General features: G+C 46.0%; 2 protein-coding genes across 2 annotated transcripts in view; both read right to left on the bottom strand.

The window, feature by feature from the left end:
• Window positions 1-13,479, bottom strand: part of LOC311195472 (protocadherin alpha-C2-like) — a gene marked incomplete at its 5' end in the record, with an annotated part of 45,111 nt that extends 31,632 nt beyond the window's left edge. The window contains 3 exons of the mRNA XM_084268876.1: window positions 1,455-1,543; window positions 2,634-2,692; window positions 10,966-13,479. Coding sequence (XP_084125002.1) covers window positions 1,455-1,543; window positions 2,634-2,692; window positions 10,966-13,479 — 2,662 coding nt within the window. The remainder of the gene's footprint in view (window positions 1-1,454; window positions 1,544-2,633; window positions 2,693-10,965) is intronic.
• Window positions 13,480-13,589: 110 nt separating this feature from the next.
• Window positions 13,590-16,553, bottom strand: part of LOC311195501 (uncharacterized protein) — a gene marked incomplete at both ends in the record, with an annotated part of 36,494 nt that continues 33,530 nt past the window's right edge. The window contains one exon of the mRNA XM_084268905.1: window positions 13,590-14,177. Within this exon, the coding sequence (XP_084125031.1) occupies window positions 13,590-14,177 (588 nt within the window). The remainder of the gene's footprint in view (window positions 14,178-16,553) is intronic.

The following is a 16,553-nucleotide window of genomic DNA, read 5'->3' as shown; positions in this document are numbered from 1 at the left end:
TGTAAGACCCACAAATAATAGTAGGGAGGAATCCAGAAGAAAGGACCATCCTACCTTTACATTTACATTCAGGGACCTAGAAATCTGCACTAGCAGCACACAAACATCTGGGTGAGTATTTGCATCCCTATTGTACTTGGTATAAGGTAATACACTAAGAGCTCAGTCAAGGATGATCAGGGCAGCTGAAAGCCGGAGGGAAGCCCTTGTAAAGGTTAGAGTGTATTTGTGGTGACATTTTCAAATGCAAACTCAACAGTTACACGCCCTTCAGAACATGCACAAGCTCTGTTCTTCCTGCACAACCTGCAACAGAAGGAAGAGCACACAAACCCCAGGTAATTATGGCCTAGGGGCCTATTATATACTACATTAATTTCCAAATCTGTTTCTGCAGACAATTCTTCTGCAACACCAGTGCAGGTTTTGCTGGGCACCATTATTTCAAGGATTTGCTGTGACTGTGATGATAAATCTCCTCAGCCTTTTATATCCAGGTAAAATCCCCATTTTAAGTCAAGAGAAAGTTTTGCACCAAAAAGTATTAAGTAAAGCAGATCTCACATCTTTTCTACCAGAGACCCCACTTCTCAGTCTTTGACCTGTCTCTGTGATAGGACCGTGGCTCCTCACTTAAATTTCTGGGGGGCTCAAAATGCTTCCAGAGCTGTCATATAGGGCTCACAACCCTACACAGCATCCAGCAAGCTGGCAGTTTAATTTGGACGTGACTGACACTGCTGACCACACCAGCGAGCGCCTGCTCTGGTACCTGTATCATTCCTGCTCTGACATTTTAAGGGAGAATATTTTATTGCCTGTACTGCAAAAGAAACAGGTGATTTTCTTTTCTGAACTCAATGAGGACCTTTAGCCAATTCTTACTGACTGCTGCGAAGTCATCAGTCAGTGACTGAGTAAATGAAGCTTCATCCTAAAATGTATTTTTGGTTATTTATTTTGACAAGCAAATAATAGTTTAGTTTCTGTCATCCATTACTAGTGAACAAAAATAGCCAGCAAGGAAGTAGGTCTGATCTCACCACAGAAAATGAGAAGAGACATTCAAATAGACTTACTGGGTTTCTAAATGTAACAAAGGGAGAACCGATAAGCTCCTAGCCCAGTTTTACTGTTCCTTTGAAAAGCAAATCAGGTCTAGTCCCAAGCACTTTGAATCTGAATACACACATCAGAACTGAAGCCCTTTCATTACACAAACCAATAATCTCCAAAGTCAAAGACAGGGGATCAAGGACTCTTATCTCCAGTGCTCATTTGAGACCCGGGAAAGAAAAAGATACGGTTTATGCTTTATTACTGCATTCTATCTAGATTCCATAGACTAATTTACAAGAACTTTACTCAGAAGTAAAACTAAGATGGAAGCATTAGAAAGTCTACTTCAGTTGACATTAATGCCTCATATATGCTCTGGATTTTCACAGCCTTACCTGGAGTAGCACTGGAGACAGTTGGCCACTGCTGATCAGGCCCTCCTGGTCCTCCACGCAGGACTCCTGCCTCCTCCACATGCACAGCACTGAGTGAGCAGATATCATAGTTAGATTACACGGTTCCCCTCTGCCCTGGGCTTTATAACATTTCCCTTTTATTGCTACCCTTCACAACTGTTTGTCTCAGTACAACCACTACTGAGCATCACACATATATTGTAGGATGCTAACAAGTGCTGCTGGAGTCAGCTGGAGGGGGACACACGCAACAGTCTCAGGAATGGACCAGATGAATCTCAGTTTTGGACTTCAACCTTTTGCAGGCTCTTCAGCCCTGTGGATAATGGATAAAAGGTGATGACTACAGTCCCACCATACCAACAATTTGGGGAAAGGGACCTTGTAGTGCCACTAGGAACTATTGCAGCCAGATAATTTCATCTAAACCTATAAGGTAGTTTTATTAATCATGTCAGATTACTCCTGAATATATAACCACTGTTCTGACCTGCTCAGTAAGGGAGAACAGTGATATTATTTTATTTAGGCTTTACAAAACCACCTTTATAATAAATATTTTTTTCCAGCTGTACTGAGTACCAAATTACAGCACAGACTGCTTGTGATGTTAAGCAAAGGGCTTTTAAAGAGATTTGGACACAGCCTCACTTCTCCTCCTTTGAAAATCCACCTCATGTCTTCAAAATGTCCTTTAAACTGTGTTAATCGTCTTGATTGCACCATGTGGTTAATAAACCGACTGCAGGAGCAGCGAGCTTTCATGGTAATGAGAGACAGAAAATGCAGCAGTGCTGCAGAGTCTATTGAAAGGTATCAACATAGATGATTACAGGGAGATTTAAAGTAAACACAAAAGTATATAATCACAGTTAAATAATTCAATAATTGGAGCTATTATGCCTTGACAGTCAGTGTATAGAAAGGCAGGAGGCAAACACCAAAAAAAAAGCAAAGCTCTATGGTACTGTAATAACAGCTGTAAGACTGGATCTGTAGCACTTGGAGACTGGAAGCGACAGCAGCAGAACTCACTTGCTTCCCAGCTCTGTGTACAGATAACATCCGTCTAGGACATCAGAGGAGCCAAACAGCTTTGTCTTTTTCAAAGGAGAGAAAGACGGAATTCCCCTTCATGTGGGGAAAGACCACACCTACCTTTGCATTCCTGCCCTTAGAGATGCAGAGTATCGCCAGTCAGGATTGGGGTGTTTTGGCTGTAGAAAGAAAACCCCAGGATAATGTGGTTAGTGTATGTGAAACATGCTGAGAAGCATATGCATCTGGCTAATTTGAGGGTCAGAAGAGGGTCAGAAGAGTCTTTATGGAGCTACTCAATTTTTGTGAACTTTCAGAGCTGCCAAATCCTTTTACAAATCTAAGGAATCTTTCAAATGGACACACAGAGATTTTTCCTGGACCAAAGAAACTTGTTTGCATGCCAAAGCCTTTGGCTAGGGATGATCTCTGTGGAATGACATTTAACGCTGGAAATTAGTGGACAGATATTTCATACATTTATCAACATATAGGGCATAGGAAAAAAAAAAACAACACACATTATAAATCCATAATTGTTCATTTACCTGATAAGCTGAGGAAACTCGAGCTGCTGCACTGAACACCTAGAGTGTGTGTAAAATGCAGCCCTAAAATGTGAAGGGGACATGCAGGGTAGTTTGTTTGCCCTGAGGTTTCTGCTGGCACTTGGTGTACTGCAGAGGACTGCACTAGATGCTATCAGATTTGCAGACTGCAGCAAGTCTTTTATCAAAGGCAGACTTGCTCTTTTTCTTTTTTTGTCTTTTTTTTTTTTTTTAATCAAGAACGACTCTACATTCTCCATATTCATGAGAGGGCATAAGAGGTGGAAGGAGAAAATAGCCAGAAATACCCTTTGAGCAACAAACTTCAGCATCTGCTGACCTGCTGCAGAAAGGCTTGTTAAACAAAGAGATCATTAAGAAATCCTCTGTGGATCAAAAATTGCTCCAGAAAAATCTCTTTTGCATTGTCAGGGGACCATCCCATAATTTTGAACTACAGCAATGAATGCCAGCTCAGGTCCTTTAAAATTAAGCCCACAGCACATAACAAGGTTATTTCTCAGGATTCTCAAGACATTATTCTGTAGGTGATACCACAGGCAGTGCTTAACTTCAGGCACTGGAATTCAAAGAGAGAACTTATGTCCAGGAACATAATGGATTACACACATTCCTGGTGTGTCTCATACAGTGCCAAACACACACAAAATATATGACAGTAATGGTTTAATTCTCTTCAAGCTATTGGAGGCAGATCAGAAATGAATTTGGTCCCATTACTTGAAAGAGAAAAAGAAAGTGTTGAATGCTCTGAATTATTTAAAGCCAACTTCTTCCTCTTGAGGTTTGGGGTATGCTTTTCCCTGGATCAATAGGTTTTATTCAAATAAAAATGGAGCAATTACAATTTACACTATTGCTCTATCACCATGTTTCCCGGGTTCAGCATCACTCAAGAGGGAGATGCTCTTGGATGATGTGCATCCCAGTATTCTTTATGGTCTGAGTTACACAAAGGGAGGAGGCTGCTATTTGCAACCACACATTAAACATCCATGCTAGCAATTTCCTTCCCATTTAGCCCCCAGTTCTCTGGCATGCTCAGGTTCTGCTGACTTTAGCAGAAAGTGGCTGACAAGGAGCCCATTATGAGTGGCTCCAGTATTTTCTGATTTATTCCCTTTTGGCTCCAGTCCCAGGGATGTGAAAGCAACTCTGAAGTCAACCATGGAGGAAGAGTTGATGAAAGAGGATACAAAATAATACACAGTCAAGAGACCTTCACCTGAGTTTTTCTTTCATGATGTATGAAGGGTGCTTACACCAGAAGATCTGGCTTTTCCTCTGCTGGGGGTTTATTTGTTTATAGCAGGGGAACAGCCAGGCTGGGACTGGGGGGAAAACCCCTTCGTTCTTTTTTTGTAATGGGAGAGGTGGGGGATTACTAATTTGCACAGGTTTACAGGCAGGGTGGGGAGGAGGAATTTTACAATAGTCACAGGCAAAACACAGCTGAAGTGCTGGAAAAGTCTGACACAAGTTGGGTAGGAGTGAGAAAAGAGGAAACTGGCCACTCACTCACAGTATATACATTTTTGTCTTTCCAGCTCTTGGCTAGAAGACAAAAATCCAGTGGCAACTTTCAGGCACCACATCATAAATCGGTGATGTTGGCAAGAGAAACTCATCAGTTAGAAATTCATCATTCATTCACGTCACATGCACTGACCAACATTTACCATGTCAATATAACAGGAACAGCACCACTTAGGACACTGTGGTCTTTTCAAAGGTTACTATCCAGAAGTTGTGGCATCTTGTAGCTACTTATATCAACAGTTTTTTATCTGCTATTACTTTTTAGGCAGGGCTCTAGTGCAGCTCCCAGAAGGGGAGAAGAAGGAAGGAAGGGACAGGATCAGAAAAATACACTCTGAAAATTGAAAAAACCTATTGCCACAGTTGACTTGCAGGAGACCAGGAGGAGCAGGCACTTGGGCAGCATTTTGCCCTTATCCAGACTTTTTCTCACCCAGTTTTATCATGTGCTCACTGCTTGACTGTGAGGGTACAGACCTCAGCAAGAGATGCATGTTTGTCTCATACTTGCAACATCCTGTGACTGGCAAAACTGCTGAAATTCCAATTTTGACAATGTAACTGGCTTCTCCTTTTGCACTACTACAGACTATAGTTCTTGAAGTTCCTCTGGTCATAAGAGAAAAGCTTTTTCAAAACAAATTTAAACGAGACAGGGCAATTAAGAGTAAGGAAGGCAAGAAAAAAGAGTGACCAATAACAGAAGAAACAAACCTGCTTGATAATATCTCTCCCCAGTTTGGATGCAGCAAATGCTCCTTGTTACAGGCCCATCAGGCATTCACAGCCTGCATGCTTGAGTTGACTTCTACCTCTGGCTACAAACAGTCCCCCTTTACCAGATCACCCCCTGAAACCTGCCACATGGACATGTGATGTCACACAGCGCATGGTCACTGTGTCATGACACAATACGGCCCATCTCAAAGCAGACCAGAGTCTTCAGCACAATCCCAGGGGACAGGAGTCTGTACAGGGGCTGTCAAGTGGCTCCCCTGCACAGCTGGGTCACAGGCTTTGTTGTGAGAAGTGAGTTTACATCAACACCACCAGCACAAGAAATAGCTGGCTGGGAAGCATGAGTACAGAGAGGAAGCACAAAGAGGAATACAGACTCTGAAGCGGATCAGGTACTTCCCACTGGTATATCCCCACATTCTTGCTAAGCCACACAGTGCTGACAAAGAGATTCTTGTTCCTTTTACCTCCTCAGCTCCCAAGTCATTACAAACCCCCATTTATCACATGCCAGCCCATGGCACTAAATTTAAGGTAACCTTAGCTTGCTGTTGCCCTCAGAGATTTTTGGAGGCCATGTATCATGCTCAGTGGTCCTGTCCTGACCTCTCATCAGTGGAGGAGAGGGAAACCACACAATCCAGCACAAAAGTAATCAATCATTCCCCCTTTCTCCCATCACACCCTTTTTTTTCTGATTTAGCAACATCATCATAGTTGTGAGACGAGTCAAAATCTATCCAGGGGCCTACTGAAGTGCAGGGGCCTATTTTGAATCTATCCAGGCGCCTACTTTCACTGCACCAGGTGAGCACCTTGCATCAACAGTTTGCTCCTGTCGGTTCCTCCAGGCATCAGGGTTACACTCTGCAAACCATGTAACCACAGACATTAAAGTGACAAAGCATAAATAACCAACCTTACTGGAAAATCTGAAAAACAAAGGAAGATAGAATAGAAAATGGAGCCACCTTAGTCACAAAAAAAGCTCATGCAAAATTTCACACTGATCTTTTCAGATTGCACAGCAAGGAAGCTTTTCATTGGTTCATAAAGAACAAATTCAGTTGAAAACCCATTGTTACAAACATTGTGCTCTTCTTTAGATAACACACAGCAAGGATTTGTCCCTGGGAAACAGAGACAGAAATTCCTTCCATAGAGAGAACTTCTAAATTTCTATGATGTTGTACTGATCCTGTTTTGATGAACACCAATGCAAAGACCATCATTCACTTCATTGTACCATCACAGTGGGAGTTACAGCAGGGCCTGCTTGAGGTAAAGGAGTGTGAATCAAACATTTACAAACAGTCCCCAGATGATGAGATTGCTAAAAGCATCCCACTCCGTCGCTATTTCCACACAAACACATGACAGAATGACATAAGGTATATTTATCAAATAGATCTGCTTTGAAGCAATAATAAAAGGCTTTTAAGATCCCTTGACCGCACACAGCTCTGCTGCTTTTCAAGTGACATGAAGCTGACAGATGTGGGCAAACAAAGGCTTCTTCATAAATGTTTTGAATTAATTTGGTGTGGAAAACAAACTATTTATAGATTGAACATGTGTTTATCATACAAGAATGATAAAATCATTCTTGATTTTAAAATCAAGAATAGAATAGAAAGAAATCTGAATAGAAACTGGAAAAGGGTGTAATTCAGCAGCCCAGAGATTCTCTTCCTGCCCGTGTTCATTTGCTTTCCTTACACTAAGGAAACTTAAGGCGAAGGGAACAGGCAAGTACTTCTGTAAAGTGAGTTCTGAGAGAACTTGGTAGTAGATGCAAATTTCTGCTGGCACAGCAATAAACATCAAACCAAGAGCCTGACTGCCCTGAAGTGCAGTGCATTGTCCCTGCTTTGTAAGACAGGTTCAGATGCTGCCACCAAACAAAAGAACAAGCATTTATAGTTAACCTTTACAATGTCAGTGGGGAAGAGAATTTCTTAAAGGCTTAAGTTCTTGAACAGAGATTGTGAGATATTGCACCATTAATACCTTTAAAGCCTCTGTGGGAAATCTCTTGCTCCAGACAATGCTGTGGGTTTACTTGACTTAGGCACTTCAAAACAGGCTTGCTTTTTAAAGCAGTATCAAGTTGTTTTCAACTCGAGTGTTGCTTGGTTTTTCCTATGCATTTAGCAAGTCGGTTCTGAAGTGCAAAATCCAGAGGAAGAGTCAGAAGCACAGCAAACAGACATAAAACGCCAGCAAACCCCTGGGTCACACCATCACTGACTGCAGCTTTGTACTGCTTTCTGAAAAGTGTGCAGAGAGCACCGGGCAGATTTATATTCAGATCTTGTCAGCCACGTGTGTCACCACACAGAAAAAGGGTAGAAGGAAATGTGGAAGAGTTTATAGCCAGTGCTGTCAAGTATCCAGAATGCCCACTCATCACTAGGAATGCGACAGTCTGGCCCCCCCGGGGCAGCAAACTCCTGTTAAAACATATGTTGGTTTGATTGCTGCTCCCTGCACTGAAGGGAAAAGGTTGTCATGAGATGCAAAACTTAATGAATGAGCTTAACCCCACAGGGCACGAAGAACAAGAAGGGAGAGATGAAAAGACAAACCAGGGAGCAGACACTACCGAGACATCACTCAGCATCTTCACAGGTATCTGAGGGAAGGGACTCCAGACTAAAGCACTGAAACCTTTCCTGAACACATCACATCATCATTGCAGCAGTGCCCAGGAACAAAATCGCATCTTCACACACCCCATCATAGCTGTGGCCGACCCTTTGGAAAGGCAGGAATCCAGCGGCCCACAGCCTCAGGCAGTGCCAGGAATGAAGCTGCAGTATTTGGCTGTCTCTATCTGCTGCCCACGCTGCCTGCCTGGTCACCCTGCTGTGGTTACCTATTACACCGCGTTCCGATCCTTATCGCCACACTCCTGCCAGCAGTAAGAGTTGCCAAGGTTTTCAGTGCAGCTCTAAGTGTCAGTACATTCCTTCCTTTACAAAACACCCTCTTATAAACCCTCTTATGCTCTTATAAACCCACAAAGAACCATACAGCAAGCAGGGTGAATAGAGGATCACAGACTATCTTGCAGAAACAAGCTCCCATTCACACACCAGCAGGACCAGTCAGACCAGTCACACAAGAATCTGCACTTCAACAGATATAAAGAATTCCCTACCCAACCTCAGCATCATTTTTCCCTTCCACTGCATCCTTCTAATAAGCAAATGAAGTCAGTCACAACTTAGTGTAATTAACAACATCTTCAACCATACAAGTGAACAGGAAAGGTACCAAGATGTTATCACATCAAACATTACTGAGATTAATCCCAAGTAATGTTGGAATATTTTTCCTGTCATTGTATAAACAACATTTACAAAGCCCATTCACCTGGTACCATCCTCAGCACTGAACAACTAACAGAAGATCCATTTCCAAAAACTGTAACACCCCCCCCACCCCCCCAACCCATCATATTCTCCAAAATTAACACCCACATCAGAGATTAATCTCCTAAATCAACTCGAGGACAGTGATGCCTGTTGCTATGCTTCTCAGGTGAAGGCACAGGCTGTACAGACAGATTGAAAGTTCACTTTATCTAAAAAGAGAAACACAGTTCTCTAAAGATCTAGTAACATGAAGATAATTATCCTTAAAAAGCAGAATTCAGTGTTGCTAAGCAATGGACAGTATTTTCAGTGCATATGCTGAGTGTGAAACAAGGGAAAGATGGGATTTTATAGTATGTAATTAGTTAGGAACCAGTAATTAGTGAGTGCCATTGCATTCACCTATTTTTAAATGTACCCCTGGCATCCTCATAGCATGTAGCACCCAGCAGTTTATGAAGCAGAGGCCTAAAAATACAACTTGTGATGAGCAGAACTTGTCAGAATTTCACCTCTGTTTATATCACACAGAACTACTTGAATAATTGACTCCTCTTTTTTTGGATAACTCCACACAGACAGGCATTCATTCATTTCTTCTCTACACCTCTCTACTTCTGCAGTCCAAGTTTAGGCTGGCTTTGCTGCCTCTGCTTCATCTGCACCAGTGTTTAAAACTTGCTAATTCATTGCATGCAGTGGAGCCATCCCTAAAATGTGATAGGAATCTGTCTGTTAAACTAATTTTCTCCTGGTCTTGCATCCAAAGTGAAGCCATTTTCAATTATTGCTCCCTTTTTTTTTTTTTCCTTCCCTCAGAAAATCAAATTTAAAGCATATATTTCATTCTCTGATTCTTCAGCATTCGTGTTTATAGAGCATGTCTCATGTTCCTGCCCATATCAAACAAATTCCAGGCATTTTATTATACTTGGAAAGAGTTTAAGTTGCAAAAACTGTGTAGAAAAAGTACTTCCCCCATACCCTGCCACAGTGATTTATAAAAAACCACTACATTAAGTATAAATGGACTGGTTTGAATGGAGGATCATTACTCTCTAAATGCATTTTTATGGCAAACTTGCTCATCCTTAAGCTTTGTGCATCTTTGTGTAACTAAACAACAGTTGCAAAAGCTGCTTACATACCTAAGTATAAAGAAATAAAGAAACAAATCATATTTCTGTGGCAAGAATACACAAGTCAGACCCCTTTCCATCCCACCACAGCCGCTCCCCTAACTTTGCCCTTTCTCAAGGCATAGCACACCTTAATACACACCCTAATAGTGCACCTGCCACAACTGCAGGGTGCAAACACCACTCAGTAATTGCCAATTTTTTTTCTTTTGTGAACCAGAATTAATCTCCTCTGTGACTGTTTCTGTGTTTAGCTCTGATGTGTGTAGAAAGGAAAGTGTACAGAGCACGCAGACCACAGAGGAGCTGCGGACTGCCTGTATGCCAGCATAAAGCAACCATTAATTCTTCACTGTGGGAAAACCTTCCAAAGGTTAATACACTGCTGGTTAAACCATAGGTATTAAGCAAATTTTGACTGCAACCTGGCAGGTCAGAAGTTGCCACGCTGTAAACCTCACGGTGGTAACTTGTGGTAATTCTCTCCAAAGGTGTCACTGGCTTGTCACCATCCAGAAAGCATGCAATGCAACGCTGGGCAGAAGGAATGTTATCCAAGGAGGGATGGCAGCTTTCAGGCAACTGAAACATGCCTGCATTAGTAAGCAAAGCATGTTATTGCAACAATCTAAATGCAACAGCTTTGCAACAGCTTTGCAGTTAGTAGTCACTGTAGTAGCAAATATCTATAACTGCCATAAAGTAATCTATTGATTTCCAGGCTAATCGCCTTTCCCTCCCCCTCCCCCCTTGCAATATTAGTTTTAGTGTTAAGAATTTAAGACCACAACATGTCATTCTCTAGCACTCTGTGACAGCAGGCAGTTTCCCATCTGTACAAGGGAAGAAAGGCAAGAAACACTTCCTGCTGCAAAAACGATGCACGTACCGAACTTACCAAACCGACCCTGAAAGTCCCAGTATTTACCTAGAAACAAAATGCATTGCACAGATTAGATTCATTAGGACCATGTTTCATAGCCACATGTCAGTGAGCACAAAGGGAACACACTTAATCTGAGTCTTCCAGTCTGAACCTCTCCGTAAGCATAGTTTCACTCAGAGCACCGTGCTGAAGCATCCTCACCTCGTTAGGAGTAATGGAGTCATTTTTAAGTATAATCAGGTTTTGTGCACTCTGCCCACTCTGTCCTGTCAGATGCCTCTCAGTCATCACTGCAGAGGGACCAGTAGTTCCTGTTGGGCCACAGGTATTGTAAAACATGAAAGTGTCGCTTCCTGACCCCGCAGTTAGGCATGCCTTATAGCAGTAGGTCTTAGTGAGAGACCCATTGCCCCTCACTTCAATGAAATGGGGTTGTACTTTTAAACCTTGGGGCAACCTAGCATCAATGTTGTTGTTTGCCTGCTTGTACAATTCAGCAGGGGACCGTTCTCTGACCCCACAGGACCCTGCACAGCAGGAGTCCCCGTACAAACTGTATCTGTAGCACTTGATAACGGTAAGCCCAATGATTGTGAAAAGGAAAACGAAGGAGATGGCGCTCAAAGCGATAATGAGATAGAGAGTGATCTCTGAGTAATTGCTCGGACTTTTAATGTGCCTTCTTGGATCAGGGATGATTTTGGAGACTCTGTCCACCACGGCAACAGTGATGGCTACTGATGAGGACATCGGTGGCTCTCCATTGTCTCTCACCTCCACCGTCAGGTTGAAAGTAGGTGTGCTGTCCTCCCCCAGTTTGCGAGTAGTCCTAATTTCCCCAGTATGGAGCTCTATCCTGAACATGTCTGGATCAGAGGTGTACACCAGGTGAAAGAACAACCAGGCATTCTGTCCTGAATCCCCATCAATGGCTATAATTTTGGTTACCAAATATCCAGCATACGCTGAGCGTGGGATCATCTCCAGGGCTGCTGAAGTGTTGGTTGAGGTAGGATACAGAATCTGTGGAGCATGGTCATTCTCATCCACCACATAGATGTAGACAGTGACAGTGCTGCTCAGTGGTGGGATCCCAGCATCCTGAGCCTGGACAATCACCTGGAACTCCCTTAGTGTCTCATAGTCAAAGGACCTGACAGCATACATGTTGCCACTGTTGGATTTAATGGAGACATAGGAGGTGACAGGCAGCCCTTCAATCTCCCCATCCAGTAGAGAATAGGACACATAAGCATTTTCAGCAACATCTGGGTCAGTGGCTTTGATAGTGCACAGCAACACTCCAAGGGGGTTGTTCTCAGGGATGTAAACTGAGTATACAGGTTCCTCAAAGCGTGGAGGATTGTCATTGATGTCGGAGATCTCCACATGGATCACCTTTTGGGAGGAGAGAGGAGGGCTCCCAGAATCAGTAGCTGTAACTGTGATGTTGTAGGCTGCTGCTTTCTCATGGTCCAGTTTGCCCTGGGTGACCAAGGTGTAGGAGTTCTTAAAGGAGTTGAGTGTGAATGGGAGACCAGGAGGAATGCGCAGACTCACCTGCTTGTTCAGCCCTGAGTCCTGGTCAGTGACACTCATCAGGGCCACCACAGTTCCAGCCTTTGCATCCTCTGGCACTGGACTGTACAGGGAGGTCAGAACCACCTCAGGAGCGTTATCATTGGCATCCACAATGTTGACCAGCACTTTGCAGTGCCCGGCCATAGAGACAGGGCCCTGGTCAGTGGCTTGCACATAGATCTCATAGGAGGATGACTCTTCATAATCCAAGGTACCATTAACCCGCACCTCCCCTGAGTGTGGGTCCACACTAAAGAGCTGCCTCACCTTCTGCGGGGTGTAGCTGCTAAAGGAGTAGATCACATCCCCATTGGAGCCCTCATCAGGGTCTGAGGCATTGAGTTTGACCACTAGTGTGCCAGGCAGGGCATTCTCCAGAAGGCTCACAGTGTAGGTGGAGCGGTCAAAGGCAGGTGGGTTGTCATTGGTATCTACAACTCGCACAGAAATCTGGGCAGTGCCAGACTTGGGGGGGTCCCCACCATCCACAGCAGTGAGCACCAGCTGCTGCAGGGCACTCTGCTCCCGGTCCAGCGGCTGCTGCAACACCAGCTCCAGGAGCTTGCTGCCACTCTGGAAGCCTTTAAGGTCCAGGGCAAAGTGGCGGTTAGGGCTGAGCTGGTAGCTCTGTACAGAGTTAGTGCCCACATCGGGGTCCTGGGCACTCTCGATGGGGAAACGGGCCCCAGGCACGGCAGACTCACTGATCTCCAGCCGGTAATCCTGGCGTGGGAAGCGCGGTGCGTTGTCATTGATGTCCAGCACCTCCACCTCCACGTTGTGCACCTCGATGGGCTGCTCGATGACCAGCTCCAGGCTGAGGAAGCATGTGGGGTTCAGCTCGCAGAGCGTTTCGCGGTCCATGCGCTCCCGCACCAGCAGTGCCCCGCGGCCCAGCTCCAGCTCCAGGTACTGCCGGCCGCTGCCCGAGGTAAGCCGCGCTCCCCTCGCCGCCAGCCGCCGCGGATCCACGCCCAGGTCGCTCGCCACGCTGCCCACGAAGGCGCCGTGCGGCAGCTCCTCCCGTACCGAGTAGCGGAGCGGCCCGCCCGCCGCCCGCCCGGCGCACAGCCCCAGCAGCAGCAGGCCCAGCACCACCGCTCCGCCGCGGCTCCGCCGAGCAGCCGCCGCCATAGCCGGGGCGGGGAGGGGGGGGGAGGAGGTGGGGAGCTGCCGGAGCCCGGAGCCGCCTCTCCCGGCCCTGGCCCGGCCTCACTCCCCGCCGCCGCCGCCGCCCGGCCGCCTCATGCAAGCGGCGAGCAGCAGCCGCCGGCCGCCTCCGGCTCCGCCGCCGCCGGCCGGTCCATGCTCGCCGGCTTCGTGAGAGACGGCGGCTCCGACCTCTCTCCCTCCGGCGGCTCCGGGGGGGCGGAGGAGGAGGAGGAGGAGGAGGAAGGAGGAGGGACCGGGACTCGCCGGATCCGCTTTCTCCTGCTCCAGCTGCTGCGCGGGAGGAGGCGGGGGAGGATGCTAAGCCGCGGCTGGCGCCGGTTCAGCACCTGGGCAGGGAACAGCGACAAGGCTGCCGGCGGGAGCCGCCGCCGCGGGACCCCGCTGCCAGCCGGAGCCCGCTGCCTGCCGGAGCCCGCTCTCCCTGCCCCGTTCTCACCCACGTGTTGCGGCCCCTCGGTGAGCCGGACCCCTCGCTCCCGGTGGCCGCGGGCTCTCGGCCGGGAAGGGGGCGGTAGGGGGGGGGTGCGGCTCCCGCAGCCGCCGCCTCCCCTCGTCTCCGCCCCGGCCTCGCCGCTGAATCTTCGGGGGCGCGGGGAGGAGAGCGGCGGGGGAGGGAAGGGCCGCAAACCGCCCGCACTTCTGGCCCCGCTGCTGCAGTGCTAAAGTACATCCGCTCGGGAGGGTTAAATCAGCGCAGGGCTCCGGAAAAAAAAAAACCGGGCCTCCAGCCAGGTCTGGTGCCGTCTGTGTGCTGCTGCAGTACGTTTGACGACCTCTTTCTTGGAGACCTGCCCCTCTGCTCCCTCGGAGATTCATCCTTGCTGCGGCACAGTCCCTCTGCCCAGCCCCTGCCCTGCTTCCATCCTCCTGCTCAGCTCCCTCTCGCCCTTGCTGCAGCCACCATGCCCCGACAGCAGCTTGGCTGGTAGAATTCTGCAAGTCACACCCATGAGTTATGAGCATTCAGGGTGGGCTTCAGTTCCTCACCCAACGCGATACACAGGCTTAAGGCGACCAGGGGCAGCTGGAGAGAAGATGGAATATGATCTATTTTCCAGTTGCAGTTTCCTCCTCCTCTATGCTTGTGATGGGGGACTGACAAAACACAGGACCATGAAAACTGTCTGCAAACAAACTCAGCAGTGGGGGTGAGAATCCTGCAGTGCCAGTAAATTTTACCCTAATGCCACAAGTCTCAGCAAAGGCAATAAACTTAAGCATTCGTTCATATAACATCAAAGTCACCAAACTGCAGGGACAGAAAGGTCCTGAAAGATTGGACTAGATGATCCTTGAGGTCCCTTCCAACCTGGTATTCTGTGATCCTACAACACAGTCCTCCAGGAGTGCAGTTAAGTTGTACCTATTACCCAGTGCAGAAACTGCTTCTCTGCTAGTATTTATCTCCCTGTTTTTTGGGGTATTTTTCCATTCCTTACCCCACAGAGTCTTTTGGAATGCCCAGTGAATACTGTCTGGATTGGGCTGATCTATCAAGTGTGACCTCAATATTTAACTAGAACTTTTTCAATTGCTCTTTGTGGGCCTGGGCACCCTCCAGCATGTGGGACAACTTCTGAGAATACAATCTTACACTTTAAATCCTCAAGATTTTTACTATAATGTACCTGATCCCTAAACCCCAGGGAACAATTGCCCTAAATATGACTCAGCACCACTAAAAATGATTACCAGTCAGTCAGCAGCCCCCATTATCAGAAGAGGCAATATTCAGGGTACAATTACCCTATTTGCATATTGGCTGATGGGTTCTTCTGATTCTCAGCCCATTTTTGTGGTCTAAATATTTGCCCATATATTTATTCTAAGGTGCCATGTACTCCAGTGTCTGCAAATACTGCTGTGGAACCACCCAGCCCTGCTGATCTTTTCAAGTAGGATAAATGCAAGTTTGTGCAGACCAACAAGGGCAGTTAGAGATGCCAAGTGCCTAGAACATGTGGAAATGTGCCCATTTCATCCAGTCATCTAAACAGAAGCCAAACACTTAAAAAAAAATCAGCTTCACATTTTTGGCTAGCTACCCACCTTCAAGTTCACAATATTCACAGATCCAGAGCAAAATGCCCCAACAGTCTCACAAAAAAAACAAACCAAACCAAACCCCAAACCAAACCACAACAAATCCAAAGACCCAAACCCCTCCCCAAAAAAAACCCAAATACTCTGCTAAAAGCTTTTTTTAAAACCAACAAAAAAAGCCCTTATAGCATCACTAATATGCATGGATTATGTGGCCATGTGTCAAAACAACTTGCTGTCATCATATAAAACAGAAGCCTGAAGGGACACACCCTCAGCTTTCCTGGCTATCAAGTAGTGTTCTCATCCAGACAGTCCATGGATCATCTCTGCTCCATACCTCCCATGTCTACAGCCACAAAGTCCTCTAACAAACACACAGCACATCAAAAAAAAAAGGTCAAAAGCCACATCACCACCACAACATCTAACATCTTGCCTCAAGGAACATGTGGTACAGCCTCTCCTGGAAATGGACAATGCCTGTGGCTGAGGTGGTGGTGTGAAAACAAAACTCCCTAGGCAGTGCTTTTCTGGGCACAAGTTGATTTTCTTACAATACCTGAATGAAACACACATCCAGGAGTTTTCATACCAGCAAGAAATCTTACTGAGTTACTTCTGATGAACATTCAGGCTCTATCCTAGTGCACTCCAGCTGGCTTCCCCAGCAAGGAAGGGTTGATGAACCCTCAAATCCTGCCCCACCTCATTATTTACATCCTTCCAAGGTTCATCTTCCCTCCTGACCTGTCTCTCTGTGGACAATTAAAACTTTGCATGTCCAAAATTTTGCACAACACTACAGAAAGCAAACCCGAACAGAGATGATGCACACACGTACACTTACCTGAGCCATCCTAGAGCATATTCCATAGTATTTTCATTCCCATTAAATACATTTCTAAGCCTCTGGTTCTTAGAAACTATTTCTCCTAATTTTTGAATGGGAAGTTTTAGGGTTGTCTGGCTTCTTGCCTTTTGGTAAGTTT

Source organism: Gallinula chloropus, assembly GCF_964237585.1.
Source record: "Gallinula chloropus genome assembly, chromosome: 10".
NCBI lineage: Eukaryota > Metazoa > Chordata > Aves > Gruiformes > Rallidae > Gallinula > Gallinula chloropus.
This window is presented reverse-complemented; position numbering and strand designations above follow the sequence as displayed.